Genomic DNA, 19,525 nt, shown 5'->3' with positions numbered 1-19,525 from the left:
GCGGTTATAAAGTAAGTATGAAAAATTAATACTGAAGCAGAGGCTATGAGCTTTGCTGCATACACACTCAAACCTTTCTGCCACTCACCTCAAAATAGTCACTAATTTTATGTCCCCTTGTACCTGCTTTGCCTAGAAGAGAGGCACAGGGAGTTCAGAAAGAGACGCTGATATTTGGGCAACAAAATGAGAGGATCATACAATGTGGAACAATCTTACCTTGGCTGCTGTCAAAATGTTCTGCTTTCCGTTTTCTCACTCTCTGGTCATTGCCTTTTTTCTCAGGAGTCTGTCAGGAAAGTAGTGTGAATCAACTGCATGTATAATAGGGCAACACAGAGATGGGTGGCATAACAAAATCCTGTTCATTTGTAAAAGAGACTAACCTCTAGCTCTTTGTCACTGAGCGAGCCTACACTGCATAGACTCTGATTGGATGACTCATTTTGGTTCTGACCCGAGCCCTGTTAAAATGAAGTAAACATACATAAAAATAAAGCACATGCAAGAATACATTCATATAAGTGTTTTGTTTTTTAATGTGTGCACATGCACTTATTGTGTATGCATAAACTTGTGAGAGAGAGGGTGCACACAGAAAAAAAAGAGTAAAATGGGTGAGAAACAGAAAGAAGGGATGCAGAGGTTTGGCTACTGTCACCATTAACTTGACACTGCATCTAGACCTGCATCAGACCTAATGCAGTTCCCTAGGTGATGCCTGTCAGTCAAATGAATCACATAAAAATTCTGCAGGCACTGTCCAATCAGGGAGAGATACTTAGTCATTCAGAGCACACCAGAGCTCTCTCACTGAACCCTCCTAAAATGGCTGAACATTAGGCATGCTGCTGGGGATGTATTCCTCCGTCTGTCTGTCACCTTTAGATAATGTCATCCATTTTTCTCCTGTTCACCATGGTCTTAACCGTTTGTTTCTTCTCTCTCACTCGCTGGAAAAAGCCAGTGTAAGATGCTTTGCTTGATTTAATAATGACAGCTTGTTTTCACCCCTGCCACATATATTGGTTGTTTGATCAGACCTGTTCAAAAAGAAATGCACTTTCCAAAAATGTAAGTAGGCCATCTCTGTTCCATTACCAAAAGGTGTGCTAGCCCATATTGTCCTCAAAGGATAACAATTTCCCTTTCTTTTTTACCAACTCAGTGATAACAGCGAGCGCAGCAGTGCCCCAGTGCTGTTCCAAGGTCAAGAAAAAAACTTGGCTCTGCTCTGTGACATTGAAGGGTGTTTGGACCACCAACCCATATTTCTTCATAGCCATTTGTTGACACACTTTTCTCCCCCCTACACACATTGCATCTCTTGTCCTACAGGGTGGCAGTGGCATGATGCCTTAGCGAAAGCCGCCATTTTCTTTGCGGCAGCAGCCATGCCATGCTCTGGGCTCGGCTCTGCCTATGGCTGGCACAGGGCCCACTCCTGGCACTGACTCTCACTCTCTAACTGTTCCAAGATCACCTTCCACAAAGACCGCTCCATCCATGTAGCAAGCAAGAGGGTAAAAAGCTAAATGCTGCATCCACTCACACCTGGTCAAGAACTATTTCTGCATTCCTCCTTTGCCTCCTCCCCCTAACACCTCTGTCCTGTCTGTGGCCTTTTTGGCAGGCATCACCACTTGCATATGCAGCCTCTACATCATGAGCCAGGAAGAGATGCCATTTCACACTAGCCAAAAAACACAGACACAGCTCAACCTTCTCCAGAGACAGACAAAGAAAAGGAGTGGGGGCCAAGCTTGTCCAGGCCATACAGCAGAATGATACTCAGGCGGAGTGAGACAAAGAAAGGAAGAGATTCACAAAAATGTGTAATCAAGAAAATCTGTGATTATAAGCACTTTGACAGGAGAAGAGTTCTCATGCTCCACCTCAGCGACATCTGCTGTAACACAAACCTTAGCCACACCGACCCCAGTGAAGCGAGCCTCCAACAGCTCCTGTCGTCGGGGGTCCAGGCTATGCAGTTCTTCCATCATGGCTGCAGAGACAAGAGCACACATTAAGGAAGGCATAGTAGGGTCTGGTATAATAAAGTGTGAGGGATGATCAGTGTTTCAAAAGGCATTAGTTGTGATGAGTCATAGCTGTTTTTAGCTATATGGATGTGGAAAATTCCTGTACTGAGTCATCAATAAGCCTGACAATAATGTTTCCCACTATCATGTTTGTAAAGCAAGCACCAGTAGAGCAACATAAACACTCAGTAAAATACTCACAGCGCTAAAATGCACAACAATATAACCAATAATGCATACTAAATATTCATCACAGACTAGGGCCAGATGTGCCTGCAAAAGTATATCATGTGATAACACCCTGGCACTTTAGGCCGAAGTTACATAGTGCTCGAGTTGTGAACGGTCACTAATGGAGGGACTGCCTAGTATACTCTCAGAAATGGAAATCGCAACAATAGAAAATAAGTGCCCGGCTTGCCAGCCTGTGCAAATGTTAATGTTTAAGTTAACGTCACACGCCCAACACTGATTGCTATGTATTTCTTGTTATCTATAGCAGGCATTAACGTACATACATTAAATTAATAGTGTACGTTAACCTAACCTAGCTAACGTACAGCATTCGTGTCGATTAAGTGATTCATGACGCTAACGTTAGTCCTTATTCGTGTGTACCTCACCTCGGGATTGAGTTTGCTGGCTCAGCTAAAAACGATTTAAAACATAATCAGAAAATAATAAGCGAGATAGCTGGCTAACATTGGATAAATGAGCTAACAGGCATACCGAGGTTGGGCAATAGCTAGCATTACAATCTAAGGGCTAACGTTAGCTAGCTAGTGTCATTAGATCTGATTTTGTAAAATAACGTTCATGTACCCAAACAAGGCAAATAATAATTAATGTTGGCCAAATTACATTTGTCTGCTTAACGAGATAACGACTCAACCCATTACAACTACTGTCCGCAATAGTTTATTTTACAAACACACTAGATAGATAGCTAACGTTAGGTAGCCAACATGCTAACGTTAACTGGTCTGTCAAAAAGAAGCATCCTCTCGGTTCTGTGTTGTCAGGTGCTTCTGGTGCCACGACGCCTGGAATCACTGGAACAAGACAAGAGACTTGCCCAGATATATGACGACCCCCTAACGAGATACTTACTGCAATTCAATATTTTATGAGTCCTTCGGAGGGTCTGGTTAACCCTGAAACCGTTCCCGTTGTTTCCCCGGTGCTCGACAGACCCTCCCAGGCAAGGCCGCATCCACGTCTCTCGCGTGCTGACAATTAACGATCGAGACACGGGAGTGTGCGGTGTAGCTCAAGGTAGACGACGGTGGATTCCCCTCAGAGGCCTCGACAACTCCGGGTAACCCAAACCCGCCTTGCTGTGCTCCTTAGGCGGGGATCCCCATCACATCCCTCTCGCCAAGGACCATGCCTATGTCGGGTATCTCCTTCCACACAATGGCGACCCTCGAGATTCTGCGTTTTTCACTACGTATAAATTGTCTTTAAAACTAGCTTAAGTTACCCCTATCTTTTCTCCCCCGGTGGTGAGATCAATTTCGGGTCCTGGCTTTTAGCTCGATCAAAACAAAGTTCGGCTCCAGTCGTCTTCCTCGCCGCAGGGAAGAAACCAATCTGTTTCGGAAGTTGTGCTGTTGCAGGCGTTTCAGTTGAATCCGGATCGATTCGGTTCGTTTCCCATGTTTTTACAATGTAAACAATAATCAGTAAAATCTCATATTTTCTCGTGAGATTGTTTAAGTATTTCACCTTCGTTCAGTCCACGCCTGCCCCAAATCTCTTGACTGGACCAATGGCAAATCACTCTGTACACAATACAATTTACAGCGCCCACCCAGGCAACCACCAACATCACTTATCAGAAAGTTTCCATTCCCATTAAGTTCACGTCCACACATTGAATTTATATAATACTAGTGAATTGCCATATTATTGGGGGTTTCCCCCTTAAAGTAGCCATTCAATCATACATAGGTATTTAACCATTTAAAAGACTGTGATGGAAAGTAAGCATGGACCAACATAATTAAGTGATTCCTTTGTTCAACAAAACATGTTTGAAAGCAACATTAAAATACAGATGTAAAATAGATTTACAGTTTTGATTTTACAGTTGATTTTTATTGATTTTGCATGTACAAAAAGATCATAAATTTGTTTTTAAACTCATGCAATGTATTAAAAAATCAGTTCATTAAAAACTGCATCTGGCACAATAGAAACACTTAAACATAGGTAACCAGTCCTTTCTCAGATTACTGAACTCTTCAGCACAAAATGAGAAATCATCACTTTTGCAGGTAGAATTGCAGCACCATATGGAACTCTAGCCATAAAACAAGTCCAACACTGAACAGCTGAGATAGTGGAAGGCCATAACAGCATTTACCTATCCAATTGCATCCCTTTATCACTTCTCAATTCGACACGTCCTCAGAAAAAGGCCTTGATTTGATCTCCTAGTTTCAGTGGTTCAGGTAAAGGTCAAACCAGGCGTGTTCTCTTCCCTGTCTCCATCCTGGGCCTCAAGTGGCTAGAGCCTTGCGATACTTGCACTGGATCCACACCCTGTACATAGTGAGCTGTTTGCCTCTATTCACCTGGAGCCTTCTGTCCACGAGGTTCTGCACTTTCTCAAATCCTGCGTCAGTGAACATCCCATGGAGCTCATCTAAAATAAAAAGAAGCACAGAAATATTTTCATATATAATAAAGAACAATTCTATTAAGAAAAAATCTGTATTAATATGTCTAGAATTTTACCTTGAGTAAAGAAATATACTCTCGTTCCATCACCTCGGACATAAAAGTTCTCTGACAGACACCGTCCTAAAGGTATTAAAAGGGATGCACAGACAGTACCTATTATTTAACAAATTGCAAACATTAAATAACACTTATTCATTATTGCAGTGCCATTTGTACTGCATATGTACCCCAAGTCTGACAGGTCTTGTGCAGCCAGACTTACTGTTACTATCTACATTAAGTGTGGTCCATAATTTTCTGTAACATACAGTATTTAAGAGCGACATACTTTGACTGTCATTTAAAATAACCAAACGCACAAAGTTGCTTCGATGTGACTTAATGCAGCAGTCAATTCTGAAACGGTGCTACCAGAAAAACAGACCTAAGTGAAACACATTTTTAAGGATAATCACTAATAGATCTTGAAAAATGTTCTGAACAGCTATTTGGAATGGAGTCTCGCTGGACTTCAGCCTGACTGACCTTTCTTAAAGCGAAGCTGTGCCATATCATAGCGTCCATAGTCCCTGAGCAGCATCACTCCCCCAGGCTTCAGCAGCCGCGCTAATCTACTGATGGATGCCTGCATCCTGAGACAGGGTGAAACATTAGGACAAACGGTGCTATATTCAATGACACACACACACACACACACATACACACACACACACACAAACACTGAGTGTAAACCAAAGAGAAGAAGAGAAGGACAGAGAAAGATACATACTTGTTGGGATGCAATGCTGATAACACAAAGATTAGCACTATAACATCAAGGGTTCCATCTGGGATGGGGTAATTGGCTCCCACATCACTCAAGTCATGAACAAAGGCGAAGCAGCGCCCAGGGTCGTACTCTGGATTAGTCTGAAGACAAGAAAGCAATGTTAATTCATCCGTTAGCCTACAACCCTAGAGATGAATACATCTATCAACACATCATCTTTTCAGGAATCCCACCTCACCTTGACCAACTCCACAGCAGTGCTGGAGAAATCACAACAGTAAACAAAGAGTCCCGGGTCACTGCAAAGAGCAAAGCTGCAGTTATAAGTGCACATCGTTACACAGTACCAGAAAACAGTATTTATCAAACATGGCTTGAAACAACATGCTAGTGCCTTCACTTACTTGTTGGTTTTCAGTATTGGAAAAACTGTATTGCCTACACCGCAGCCGACCTGTCCAATAAACATCAGTTCATATTTACTGCAATCTCACCCAATGTCACACACCAACACCTACAGAAGCAAAGTTTGTTTCAAGAGAATGAATACTGTCAAAAAGATTGATACAATTACTAGGAAATGCATCTCTGCGAACATTTATTTATTATAGAAAGTGTTGATAAGTTTTTATCTGGCACAATAATAAGAGATACCACAATGTGATCCATGTGAAGAGGCTGCTTATGCACAATACAAAACATATTTAGCACAGAATGTTTTTGGCCATCCATCCCCCCCATCAGTTAGATGATGAAAGGTGGATGGCTAAACATATTTCACTTTTTGCTCTTTAGTAAACAGAAAAAGAGATGATGTATTGAGTGAGGCTGCTAACGTTTCTACTACAAAAAAAGGTTTTGTCTGTATCTGGAACTAGTTTAGCATCAAATTCATAAACACAGTGGTAGACAATTACGGGACATGTGCCATCTTTTTTATCTATATAAGTAAGTGCCGTGGTTAATTAGAAATTTTGCAATTTTAGGAAATGCTTTGCATCAATTTCCACTAAGATCTGTTGACATTCTTTTTTTAGACCACTTACTAACAGACAGCCAACAGAACTGAAAACAAGAGGTGTTTAACAGCAGATAGCTGGCTTTGTCATTAAATCTGTATGGTTCAAGTTTAGCTAACTTTAGCTTTCAAATGAATCTCTTACCTCTAGAATGCGATATGAGGCAGAGGAGCCAGGGATGTCACCATCAGTGGGAGACAAAGCGGCAACTTCCTTTCTTTGTTCTTGATCCAGAGAATCCTGCTGACTGACATCTGTGCCAGAGACCTCGAGATGGGACTCATGGTTGAGGCTACACTGTGGGGCCAACTCTGGGAACTCTGTAAAGAGCCAGTGACGGTCTTTGAAGAAACGATTCTCATGGATTGTGTAAAAACCATTCCAGAACTCATTTGCCCGGCTGTCGTATTCCTCTGCCAAAAAAAAAGATAAGGAAGGGGAGCAAGAGTAAGTCATAATCATGATTGCAAATCAACGACAACAACATCCATTTTTGTAACCTTTTACACATTGATTACATACAACTCAAATGAAATGAAAATAATGACATACAACATTAGAATAAGTTATAGTTCTGTTACTGATCCTTGATGCCAGTCATGTGTATGAGCAATGAGTCTTGACAACAGCAATGCTACCTTGTTTCTCTGCAGGTAGTGGCTGATTGTTTTCTAAGACTTTCTTCTTAGCAGACGCTTCTTGTTCTTCAGTCCACTCCACATTGTCCCTGTAGATAGCAGGACACTATTATCTTATTATATAGCCCTTTTAATATGAAAAAAGGAAAAACAACTTGCAAAAAAACCCAAAATAACCAGTACAAATTAAAATAACCAAAAAAGGAGTAGGACACTTCAGGTAATGTTATATTGATCATTTAGACAACAGAATACTAGTAATGTCATTTCACCCACAAATGATTATTGGAATTAAAATAGATGTTAGTTAATGGCAAATATAATCAGATGAGATGACATTAGCTATTAGCTGAGGATGAATTACCCGTCTATCAAAACAACAGAATTTCATAGCCAACGTTACTAAATATTAGCTTTTACGTTTGCTTATGGTTAAATAACGTTACAGTCAATTTAGCAAAAGACCATCCATACAACTAATGTACGACTAATGTGGCTAAGTAGTGATGCTTCCTCAGCCAGGGGACAGTCACTGACCATATTGCTCTGACAGAGATGCACACCTAACTTCCGCCTGCCCTATTGGGTTTCTGGAATAAATGACCCACCATGCGTTGTGCTGGAAGACCTGCCGCGGGTCCGTGAGGAAACGTGTCCCAAACTGAGGTCTCTTCACATCTCCGTTGGTTGCACACGACAGAACAAGCCCTGCTTCGCTGCTGTCTCCATCCACACCAACCACGACATGGGGCGCCGCCATGTTTGAACTGACGCAACGGAAGAGGGGCCGTGCATCTAACCGTGCTGCGTTCAGGGGTTATCGGACCAGTAATGTAAATACAATTTAGTAGGCTATGTCGAGATTTTCTGACAACAAAAGTTGCAACGCAATGCATTTTTAAATGGCAGAGTGTATGGTTATGTAATTATGTTGTGTTTTTGGGATCTAAAAATTTGCTACTGACATGTTTTCTCTTGTAAAACAGATTGCGTATAATTTATACGAATATTTCCCCATTATCTTTACCTCTAGAATTTTTGTTGAGCACACTCATTCGTTGCCACAGCACAAAATGGTACACTTCCTTCTTACTAGCAGTAGTAAGCCTACAGACTGCATCTGGATAGACAGTACATGCTACCAGTAGGCTTAATTAGTTGCGACCTATATAGTAGCGATGTTGTTTGGAGCACTTGAAGGAGACACGCTTCCATATCCACATGTCGATGACGACCGTAACAACTCAACTAAAAAGTCACAGTCACACTATCATCCAGCTCTGTGCACTCTACAACAGGCTGCTTGACAATTCAATGATTTGCACAAGACTTTCAGGCTGCACCTCCACAGGTGCGATGGGCTGCAGAATTTGAGCAATGCAGTGTTCATACACTAGAGGGGGACCTTTGCCAAGATTATCAAAGGCTATGGTCGACTGGTGTCAGTCTGAGCCCCATGTATGAGAGTACACCTGACACCTAACAAACGTAATTTGTGCAGAGATATAAAACAAATGAAATCACCATCGCTTGTGGATTGATTTTTTGTGACCTCATGCATTTATCAGTTGTCTGATTCTCAAATAAACAGGTTTCACCCTTGTAGCCTATATCAGCCATTTTCGTGCACTATGGAAGTTTTTTGCAGAGAGGCTTCAGCAACTACTATCTGTAGACTTGCGGTAGAGATTTAGGCCTACTGATACTTTGAAAATGCAGTGTTCAGTGCAATGATGCCACTGTGTTATATTTATTGTTATTGATATCTGCTTACATGAAACTTTTCTACATTTGTATGCACATGTCTTTATATTATTTATTATACTATAGCATTTGCATGGGCTGCAAGAGAAACCCTAAAAGGTTATTTACTAGATTAAGGACAATGCTTAGTGACCTTGTTGTGTAGAGTTTCAAGTCAGGAGGTAATCAACATCTGGATTTAACTATAGGCCTACTTTTTACAAATACACCCTCCTGGTACTGCAGATAGATGCACTCTTCATTTACAATAATGATGTACTAGGATTCTTGTGAAGACAGCAGATATGCTACATAGCCTGCCATCAATTAAACATGATTACAATATAATAAAAAATTTAACACATTTAGAAAATAGCCTACTAGAATATGGACATACTTGCTGTACAGCTTAGCAGTACCAGTAAAACATTCTACATAGTTGTGACTTAATGTCGGCACTTAAGTAGCAGCCAAACTGTATAAAAAAGGCTGCGGTGTGCAGAACACATTAACTGCACTTATCAGGCTGGTGTGAACAGGATGTGGTGACAGAGACAGGTTGTGGGGAAGGCTAATGTATGCGGCAATGTCAAATTGAATACCAGAGAAGTGCACAAGAATACAACTAAAAATGACATGGGCAATACAACAGGAAGTATGGTATGGCCTAATACAGAAGATAAGTGAAGGAATGTGGTCAAAGGAAAATTCTCCCCGCTGCAGACTGACATTTATTTGATTAGCAAAACATCCACATCACAGTGAACTTGCTTGACTTGAATGTAAAAAACTAATGAATCATTCTTTCTTTAATATAGCCTACGTCTGTCACATTTATGACTCAAAGAAATCATGAAAAACCTCTTATGATTGATCTCTCTCTGCTTAATTGGATTATTTAGTCATTTTCAGAGCATTTCACAGTGTTTGTGAAATAGCTTGCTGATTATCTAAATAAAGCTGGGAGGCAAAATGAAAAATTCAGCTCTCACTGAAATCACACAGGGCATCAGGGATATTTATTATGTTAAACCAAAATGTATTGCCAACTAACATCACAGAAAGAATACAGAAAGAGTTAAATAACTTTTTTCAAGTTCAGCAATGTTACTTGTTGCTTGTAAGTCTGATCTTTGTAAAGGCTAAGATCAGTCACAATCAGGTATGTTTTTTTAATATGTAACATTCCCTTTGACTAACTACAGCGAAACCCCATGCATCTTTAAACACAGTGCACAAAAACAGACAACTATGCAACAGGCGTGTGAGCCATAAGACAACTAAAATACACCTCACATTGTGCTATTTTCTCCATATTGAGGTAACGCATTTGTTCATTACCAACAATGACGATGCATTATGGCCAATCACAGTTGGGGCAGCGCGGCGCAAAGCCCGATGCAAGTGTCCTTGCTAGTTTAAGACCGACGGAGTTGTTAATTTCCCATCCCGCGTCCACGTTGTTTAAATAGCAAATGCACCTGCGCCCATTTTTACCGTCTTATAGGAAGGTGTGTTCAGGTAGATTCTTGGCGTATCGCTATCTTGCGGCAGCAGAAAGTGATCGCGCCATTGACCAACAACCTGGTCTAAAGTCAATAGCGCAGCATTTCCTCATTGATTTTTAACAGCGTATTAGTAAAATGCGGTTAGGCTCGAGCACAGCGCGCGCACACTATGCATGTTACACACACACACAGGGATGCACAACAGCACTAACACACACACATTCAAAATATTACCATTAAAAATTTTACGGTGCAAATCCGCCATCATAATGTGCTTTTAAAGGGAATATGATATAACACTCTGGTTGGTTTATTGCATGTTACGCTCAAAACACATGAAGTAATGAAGACAGTAAGTAGGTCTACATCCTATTTGAACCAAGTGCCCGGCGCACGGACCCTTTTTTCTTCCGTCAAACTAGCAAAAGTGAATTTTGGACACGCCCTGAACGCACCTGCGCCATGCGCTTCACGCCGTGCGCTTAAATCGTTAAAATAGGGCCCTTGATGTGCAATAAAATCTGCTCATACACAAAATAACAGCTTGGCACTTCAGTGTAACACATTGCTAGTCAGTAGAAAATTGAAATATTTTACAATTCAGCAATTGCAAGATTCTTTTTGCCATAATACAAAAGCCCAACCGAGGCAAAAACAGGTGACGGTGGAGGGATAAAGAAACATGTTAAAGCATTTATAAAGTTACCTTTGCTGATATCTATTTCAATAACAATAAAGACCACACACATCATTGTAAACCAAGTCAGCCTAGAGGCTGCAGTTAAGGAGATTTACTCTCAGAAAACAAAATACACTGAAGAGGGCTTCAAAAAGACCATTCATTCATGTATTTCCTATACCTACTTACAGTATGACTTAGGGATGCAACGATTACGGTAAACCACGATAAAAATGTTGATTATAACAATTACTGTTTTTATTTAAAATATCATTATTATCACATTGCTGCGTAGCCTACGACGTGCGTTTCTTGAAGTTGGAATCATGGTGGAAGTAAGATAAGACAGCGCTCAGGACATTTATCAGCCTTCTAAGAGGACTAAGTCTAAAGCATGAGCATATTTTGGTTATTATTAGAATGCCGAAGGACAGCTGATTGAATATAGTTATCCTGACTGCAGAATGTGCAGGAAAAAAGTTATACCGATAATACCGAACACCGTGATCATTTTGGTCACTATAATCGTGAGGTTACATTTTCACACCGTTACATCCCTAGTACGACTATAAGGCAGTGGTTATTCCTATTTCAATTTCAAAATGTGAGCCAAACTAAAAAGTCCTAGCCTACTAAAAAAAATGCAATATACAAACCTAAACTAATATTGCAGTGGTATAACCTGAAGTGGTAGAAGAAGTGGTAAAAAGACCACTTACAGCAGCAGTTTCCCTCGTGGCACTGAAAGCTTTGACCCGTCAAGATCTGAGTCCCCTACCTAAACCTGAACCAAACCCTTATCCCTAACTATGGAGGGGGTACCACGCATTTTTAGAAAGGGACACACAGATCTCGACTCATCACAGATTTCGGTGCAACACCCTTACTGTAGACAGACAGTATAGTTGCTTATGTTAATGAACTCCTATCCGACTGCAGGTACAGTAGCCCACTTAGAGAAAGCCACATGACATAGTGTGAAAACAGAAAGCATGATAGCAGGGAACCGTCTGTGAAGGACATAAACAGTTTGTTATATTTTACAATATGTACAATTATTACACCATTGTTGTCATTATTGACAGCATTAACTACTTTTCAGCTACAGTGTAGATCTTCTTTCCATCCATTTCTCTGCTACTACATTGCATCTCTGTGGCTGACCCCTGAGTTTTGCTCATGGCATTTAGTCGTTAGTTGCCTCGGTATGCTACATTGGTGAAGGTGGAGGTGGCTCCTTTATACAAAGGGTTGTTAGCCTGGGAAATGAAAACAGAGGAAATGCTGTTTAATTCAGTCCCAAACCGATCCAACTTTGTGAAGTAATGTTTAGACTTTCCCCTTTAAAAGGCAGCCCTATTCTGTAACTGTATTAGCAGCATTGATGATTAGCTGTTGTTGGATGCGGTTAGTGTTTTAATGATATTATTATCTCACCGTATCCCATTTGGCTTTGGCTCTCTCTTCCTCAAACTTGGCGAACTCTCTACGGTCGTGGATGGTGACCAGCAGCTTCCAGATGAGCAGGCCAACAAGGCCCAGTAGCAGGATGGCTCCAGCCACTGCCAAGAGCACCACTAAGATGTCTGGACCCTGAGGACACTCTGAGAGACGAGAGACAGGAAAGGAGGCAGAGGAAAAAAAGTGCTCATTTCCACCCGGTTTCCATGATGTTTGTTAGGCAGTGGAGCCTACTCATGAAGCTGGGCAACTACTGCAGTCCAGTGTCAAACCCTCCATTGTGCAATGTTTCAGTACATCATCACCACATGTTTGAGTTTCTGTTGTGCGACAAAGTGTAGCTGTGGTTAACGTGCCGATTTTTTAGAAAACGACAAGTTACTGGATACACACACTGTTTCCTTTTTCTGCAGCATGCCCGACACAGGCTGAAAAACTCTTCTGTACTCATAATGCACCTGCATTATAATGGTCGGTTCTCTGAGAATTTTAATGTTTCACACATGGACACAAACTCTTACAATACCTGGCTCTTTCACCACGAACAGAATGGATTTGCCACTTTCATCTTCGTAATACTGGAAGTACTCCACGCAGTCATTCTCATCTTTGTATGAGCAATTCACTGCAAGTCTATCACGGAAAACTGTAGAAAAGATGAAAAAAGAAGAAGAAAGCAGGGTCATTAAAAGAAATAAGTGATCTTTCAAAACATTGAGTATTTATCAGTGCATTAGGTTTTTGACTACAATGCAAGTATGAAGCCTCCAACTAATTCCATAGGATCAGCAGCAGGAAAACAAAAGTAGGAATTAACACAACAGCTTAAGATCACAGTACGTAGTGAGGAGGTTAGAGAAGTGTTCTTACCCAGTTCATCCACTACTCTAATCTCATCTTTGCAGAATCTACTGCAGCTGTTGTCTTTGGTGTACTGTCCTCTCTTGAAGTGCTGACACTCAACACACTCCCTGCAAGCAAGAGACCCCTTTGGTTACTTTCAGACAGTACACAGTGTTTAATCCCTTGATGTTCTTTAACAGAAGTGCACGATTCAATTTGATATGCAAAGGATGGACAAACTACCAGTACAACCTAAGAGTATATGCAGCAAGATAAATCTGCGACAGGTAATATCTGCTGTGTTATGGCCACAAGAAGAGTTTCTCTGCTGCACATGAAACCACACCTGAATTTGTTAAAAATGTGTGTGGGAGTGGTTTGTTTTCATCTTGGAATGTAGGAATATCATGATGGAAAGAACTGCGGAGTGCTATCAGCCAAAGTAGTTAGCCTCTAATTCTTTGCTGAAGATTTAGTAGTAGCAGCGCCTGAGGTCCAGAGCTAGATATATCAGTTAGCCCCACAATTTTAATGTTCTTTTATGTTTCCTGTTTTGTGATTGTCTGTGCTGGTATCTTTTCATGTTTCACAGTTTTTACCTGTATGTTTTACAGGTATGGTTACTGTTTTTAAGGCAGAGTAAGCAACCTTGGGTGTCCTGAAAAGTGCCCAAAAAGACAAGTAATCCTTGAAGTATAATTATAATTAGTTACTGGCTAATTTTCTATGAAATTTGGTGTACATCTTCAAAGGATGACTTCTAATAAGTTGGCTACCTCTTACCACCAACTTTCCGTGACCAGCAATTGTTTTTTTCCGTATAATTTGCATACATTTATCTGTGGATATTTATGGTTCCCTTGTTTTTGATGACCCCATCTTGACTTGTTTTAATGCAATGACAAGGGCAAAAGTTTCACTTGTACAGTAAACCCACAAGATTTCCAATTTCTTGTGTCGTACATATTTGTGGTTCCCAAAGGGTGAACCGCTTCTATTTTGGACACTCCATGATCTTTCCTCTTGCGCCACCCTCAAATCAAAATGTTCAGATCAAAACTAATTTCATTGTATCTGATTTGCTGAGAACATTCATGGTCCCAGGGAAATAAACCCCACAATCTGTCCTCTAGTTCCAACCACAGAACAAAGAAAATGTTTAAGCCTCGCGACTGCTAAGACTTTAAAAGGTTTGTGCTGTCTAAAACATGAACATTCCAGGAGGTGGGACTCCATCTAATTGAGTAGGGGTTACTTCAAAAGTTACACAGTCTGTTTGCATGTATTTCTTCTGTTATTTTGTCCATTCCTTTATCTCTCCTCCTTGTAAGAAATAAGAAATAGAATTACTTTTTTATAGTGCAGGAATCAGGACACGTAGGGCATTTCTCACAGGTCTCTCCATAGGCGCCAGGCTGAGTGCATTGACAAACACCACACTCACAGTTACCCCGGCCGCTGCACAGCATGCCGATGTTGGACATGCAGGTGTCTATGCGTGTGGTGCAGTTACAGTTTTCTCCTTTCCAGCCTGCGTCACACTGGCAGAGGCCACAGCTGCACTTCCCATGGTCTGATTAAACAAAAAAGGATGGAGGTTAATGCTATAATAGTCATTTAAAGGAGCAGTGTGTAGGATTTAGTGGAATCTAGCGGTGACTTTGCAGATTACAACCAACTGAATACCCCTTCCTTTCCATGTACTGTATGTAGTAGAACCTACAATGGCCTGTCAGGTAACATAAAAACACAAAAGGCCTTCACTAGAGCGGTTTGGTCTGTTCGGTTTGGGCTACCATAGAAACATGTCAGTGCAACATGCAGGGCTTCATGGAAGAGGGCCAGGTGATTGTACACTACTGAAAACACAATTATCAATATCATATTACATTTCTGCAAATAGATCCTCCTAAATCCTACACACTGGTCCTTTCAAATATATTCTATCAATTAAAATCATTTTTGTAAAATTCAAATAATACATCTAATAATACAATGCATATTAACTGAAATATGTTTTTTAAGAACCATAATCACATGGGAGGGGTTCGGCAAACAAAACAGATTAAATGTGAAATACAGATTACACAATTGCTAAATGAATCAGTGAGTGTGTGTGTTTCAGGGGGGTTGTCCTTTGGTGCCTATTATCCTATTTATATTTTAAAACATGTTGCATGCCTGGGCAAGTGTACCTTTGGATGTGTTTTGATTCTGCAACAATGTACTTACTAGTGTAATGTGTTACTGATGTGTTTTATACTTATCTGTTATGTTTTATGTTGCTTCTTTTGTATTAGATGGTTAGCTTGATCTTAAACTTTGTGTGCAACTCTGTTTGTCTTTACATTGTTACTTTACTTTAGAACAATGCTGAATAACTAAATAATTTGGTAACTTATTGTTCTAACATGTAATATTTCTCAGCAAGGGACATTACATCTCTTAATCATCCCTCTTCTGACAAAGGCAGGAAATGCTCTTTGTGAATGAACACACAAATGACCAACTCCTTACAGACAGACAGGCAGGCAGACACGCATGCACGCACATACACACACACAAACACACAAACACACACCCTCAGACTCTATGGAAGAGTAGAAAGCACCAAAGCCAGGTCATTAAAGAAACAGTGTTACAGCAACGCAACCATTTGCTGACAGAATCTGGAGGTGAGCTTTTCTCCCATGATAACAAGAAAACAGAGAGATTAAGATACCTTGGAAACAAAGGCAGAGCCCCAGAGACAACAGTGTTCTAAGCAGGAAACCAAACATGATTTGGCAATGGATGACTAAGGGCAAAGTAAATGAGTCACAGCTCAAGCTGCTTCAGAGTGGGGGAGTAACTGGTCATGAAATATCACAGAGGGTCCAAGGTTCCCCATTTCCAGAACTTAAAAGGAATCATTTGCTGTTGTAAACTCAAGTATACAATTCCCCAGTCTCCACACTGAATACTATAGATTCTCTTTTAGAAAGTGTTAATAGCTGTGATGGGATCAGGCATGGTCATTGGTTAATAGTTAACAATCTCACACATAATGCTTAGCAACAATTGTTGATTCACCTTTTTTACTCTCTCCACAACAGCTTAAAACTGTTGAAAAATCTGTTATTTATGTCAAGACTACATTGTTATTGTAATTATGGATATTTTTGCAGCATATTTTCTTGTTCTTCTTATTAGTTGTAAAGTTGATTCACACATAAAAGGAAGGTTTAAAGGTTTAAATCATCCTACTGCACAGTAATCCTGCCCATTAATCACATGCCTGGGCTTTAGAGAATGTGAAACACGCTAAAAGGACAAAACAGGGAGAAAGACTGGACAGTTAAACCGAACATTTCACAGTTTGAATAAGAGAGGAAACTGAATCAAGTGCAGTGGGGATAGAGACATAATGGAGAGAAAGGAGGTTGGGGAAATTGCAAGCAAAGGAATGCAAACTTTCCTGTCCTCTCTTCCCTTTATATTTATGGCCCGGGGCTGTGCTTGCTGACTCCTGCTCTCTGGCCCTGCCCCAGTCCCACAGCTCCTCAGCAGAGGAGAAAATACACAGCCACAGGGAATATCACAGAGATAGAGCTTTTGGAGCCCTGGGTCACGGTAGCTCCAATTGAGCTGGGGCAGAGGGACGCTCGCTCTTTAAAGACAACAACGCCCTGACTCTGCTGAGACACAACAACTATGTGGTAAAAAATTAAGCTTTGTGGGTTGTCTTACACCAGACATGGCTTTGTGTGTGTAGGAGGGCAATATGGGTAAGTGTCTGCGCCAAAGCCCTGGGTGTCATCACTAGATGCCTGTATTAAGGCATTTAGTGAAAAACAACCTTCCTTGAGAAAGACTCCAGACTCCTCCTTGTTTATATAAGTATCATATTCTGGAAACATTCCAGCTGGCCAACATACACATGGGTGGTCCTCCATCTTCTCCTTAGGTCAAGTCCCATAATTAACTCAAGCAACTTAAATCTATCTTTTAATTTAAATCAGTAAGTATGCATAGTTTAGAATTTAATATGCCTAATGTACATTAAGATAAAAGAGCAGCTTCCTATTCTGCAATTGCTCAGCCTCTTCCTTACAATCAAAGGCCCACATTGCTGTTACATTAAATTACCCAAGGACAAAGCCTATTAAAGTTTTATCACTATGATTGAGTAACTGTGCACTGAGCTGTTCAAACTTGTAATAGGGAATGATAGCACATCATGAATAAAACTCTGTACACACATCAAGTTTACAGACCTAAGAGAGGATTGATCATTTTTAAGCATTACTGTTTATGCTTGGCAGCTAAATTTACAATTATTTACATGTACCTTACAAGCAAACAAAGACTAATAATAATAATTGAACATTAGTTTTGAAAAAAATGTGGCTTTTGTATTTGTCAAGTGAAGTATCAGAAAACTATGTAAACTGACTAAGATGTGTTTACAGACTGAGAGCGACTGGAAACAACCAAAGTATTTCCCATTAAGGTCAGACTGGACTTCAGAGAAGAGGAAAAAGGAAGGGAAGGACTTTAGCTTTCCTGGTAACATTGACATAAAGTAAAGGGCTGCCTCTCTCCAAGTACAAAAAAACATGCAGATATTTTGAGATTTCTGCCACTCTTGATATTTAGGACAGTGAATGCTGGTAATTTGTGGTTCTCACAGTAATGCTGGGGTTTGAGCTAAATGTTACCACCAGCATGGTCCTCATGCTCACAAAACTATCTGCATGGCTAGATACCACAGAGGTGAATTTAAATATATTTGTAATTTGTGTGAATCGAACCCTTAAAGGTCATTACTTTTGTTCTAAATGTTTCACAGAGTAAGAACAAAATGGCATATCTATATGTTTATCTATGACATATTGTATATTCATTGAGGTCTAAGTACCGGTCTAACAAGGGAGCTGGATAAGGCTAGTAAATTATCGTATGTGTGACTGAAGATTCCACTTAATTCACTTGTTATTTGTGACTGTTTGACCATGAGGAAAATTGGCATACGGTCAAGACGTGTTGGTCTTGTTTTAAATAATGTTTTTTACTTTGTAAAGGTTAAGGTACTTTATTGTCACATACACATACATGTAGCAAAATTCCTTCTCTGCATTTAAGCCATCCTTCAAGGGAGCAGTGGGCAGCCATTTACAACACCAGGCACCAACTCCAGATCTGAGCCAGTGCATTGATCAAGGGCACTGACTGGAGAACCTTGTACATGTTTTTTGATGGTGGGGGAAACCTTGACAAAGCAAAATGTCATATTGGTCTTGGCAAAGCTGCAAAGAACACTGACACTGATCATAATAAAAAGACGTGTATCTACTCACCGGAGCACAGTGACCCTTTGAAGCGCAAGCAGTTGAAGTCGTCACATTCGCAGTATTTGCCCCACACCTGACCAAACTCATTTGCATGGCAGGAACACTGTCCGCACAAACAGTCTCCTCTCCCACTGCAGCTTGGACCTTCTGGCTTTGGGATGCAGTTGGCATCATCAGACGGACTGTAGTCCTCCACTGAGCACTCGCAGCGTGGGCCCAGACGACCCTGGTGACACTGACACACACCGCACTCGTAGGTCCCATTGCCTTTGCTACAGATGGGACTCTTGGCTTCGGCCTTGGCCTCACACTCGCAGCCACAAGCAAAGTCCATCGTGACTTCCAGGGAATCCTTGAAGCCTCGAGGTTTGATGGTAAAAGTGCGGCTCTTCTCTTTGGGGCAGCCACGCAACTGAGCCTCCACACTGAATGACACCTGAAGAGGAGGAAATGTCTCTGTGAAAATCTGTGTGTGGAGATATCAGATGTGCGTATCAGCATCTCAACACATACGTACTGTGTCTCCAATCTTGAGGCCAGAGCAAGACTTAAGTCCACGGATGACCTCTCCGTTTAGGCATGTGGCATTGAAGGAGAGATTCAGCTCTTCTGGGACTCCCAGTAGTTCCAGCTCCACTTTAGAGCGAATTTTCTGCTCAACACCAATTTATAAGGTTAAACAGTTAAATTGTATCAGTTTACAGATGTTACATACATATTGTGCTCCATTTGGGAAATTCTTACCGCATAAGCATCCTCAATGAGCTGAATAACATTCCCAGAGTCATCGGACAGAGTTCCC

The 19,525-nt window shown here is 40.9% G+C and overlaps 3 protein-coding genes across 6 annotated transcripts in view; all 3 read right to left on the bottom strand.

The window, feature by feature from the left end:
- The window catches only part of tlk2 (tousled-like kinase 2), a 14,392-nt gene extending 10,599 nt beyond the window's left edge, over nt 1-3,793 (bottom strand). For 2 of the 4 annotated variants that reach the window (XM_032537767.1, XM_032537769.1), the window contains exons 1-5: nt 3,153-3,764; nt 1,923-2,005; nt 387-464; nt 220-289; nt 89-132 (exon numbers count right to left, since the gene is read on the bottom strand). In XM_032537767.1, the coding sequence (XP_032393658.1) occupies nt 89-132; nt 220-289; nt 387-464; nt 1,923-2,005; nt 3,153-3,255 (378 nt within the window). In that variant the 5' untranslated portion in view covers nt 3,256-3,764. The other 2 variants (XM_032537768.1, XM_032537770.1) reach the window with 2 other exon arrangements.
- A 346-nt stretch (nt 3,794-4,139) lies between these two features.
- mettl2a (methyltransferase 2A, methylcytidine) lies at nt 4,140-7,971 on the bottom strand. The gene is made up of 9 exons (XM_032538078.1): nt 7,765-7,971; nt 7,157-7,245; nt 6,663-6,931; nt 5,904-5,953; nt 5,738-5,798; nt 5,500-5,639; nt 5,256-5,362; nt 4,785-4,850; nt 4,140-4,692 (listed from the first exon to the last, which is right to left on the bottom strand). The coding sequence occupies exons 1-9, from the start codon at nt 7,914-7,916 to the stop codon at nt 4,547-4,549; spliced, it is 1,080 nt and encodes a 359-aa protein (XP_032393969.1). The 5' UTR covers nt 7,917-7,971; the 3' UTR covers nt 4,140-4,546.
- Nucleotides 7,972-12,124: 4,153 nt separating this feature from the next.
- The window catches only part of itgb3a (integrin beta 3a), an 11,564-nt gene continuing 4,163 nt past the window's right edge, over nt 12,125-19,525 (bottom strand). The window contains exons 8-15 of the mRNA XM_032536452.1: nt 19,468-19,525; nt 19,241-19,375; nt 18,730-19,159; nt 14,741-14,963; nt 13,418-13,518; nt 13,074-13,193; nt 12,524-12,690; nt 12,125-12,345 (exon numbers count right to left, since the gene is read on the bottom strand). The exon at nt 19,468-19,525 is cut by the window's right edge and continues 32 nt beyond it. Coding sequence (XP_032392343.1) covers nt 12,280-12,345; nt 12,524-12,690; nt 13,074-13,193; nt 13,418-13,518; nt 14,741-14,963; nt 18,730-19,159; nt 19,241-19,375; nt 19,468-19,525 — 1,300 coding nt within the window. The 3' untranslated portion in view covers nt 12,125-12,279. The remainder of the gene's footprint in view (nt 12,346-12,523; nt 12,691-13,073; nt 13,194-13,417; nt 13,519-14,740; nt 14,964-18,729; nt 19,160-19,240; nt 19,376-19,467) is intronic.

The sequence above is a fragment of the Etheostoma spectabile genome, chromosome 15 (assembly GCF_008692095.1).
Source record: "Etheostoma spectabile isolate EspeVRDwgs_2016 chromosome 15, UIUC_Espe_1.0, whole genome shotgun sequence".
Classification (NCBI taxonomy): Eukaryota; Metazoa; Chordata; class Actinopteri; order Perciformes; family Percidae; genus Etheostoma; species Etheostoma spectabile.
This window is presented reverse-complemented; position numbering and strand designations above follow the sequence as displayed.

Excerpts from the sequence above, each read along its gene's own strand:
- mettl2a (XM_032538078.1), bottom strand. The coding sequence starts at position 7,916 with ATGGCGGCGCCCCATGTCGTGGTTGGTGTGGATGGAGACAGCAGCGAA. Across the intron at positions 5,640-5,737 it reads CTGCTGTGGAGTTGGTCAAG|ACTAATCCAGAGTACGACCC; the intron begins GTGAGGTGGGAT and ends TCTTGTCTTCAG. Across the intron at positions 5,363-5,499 it reads TCAGCATTGCATCCCAACAA|GATGCAGGCATCCATCAGTA; the intron begins GTATGTATCTTT and ends ACCCTGTCTCAG.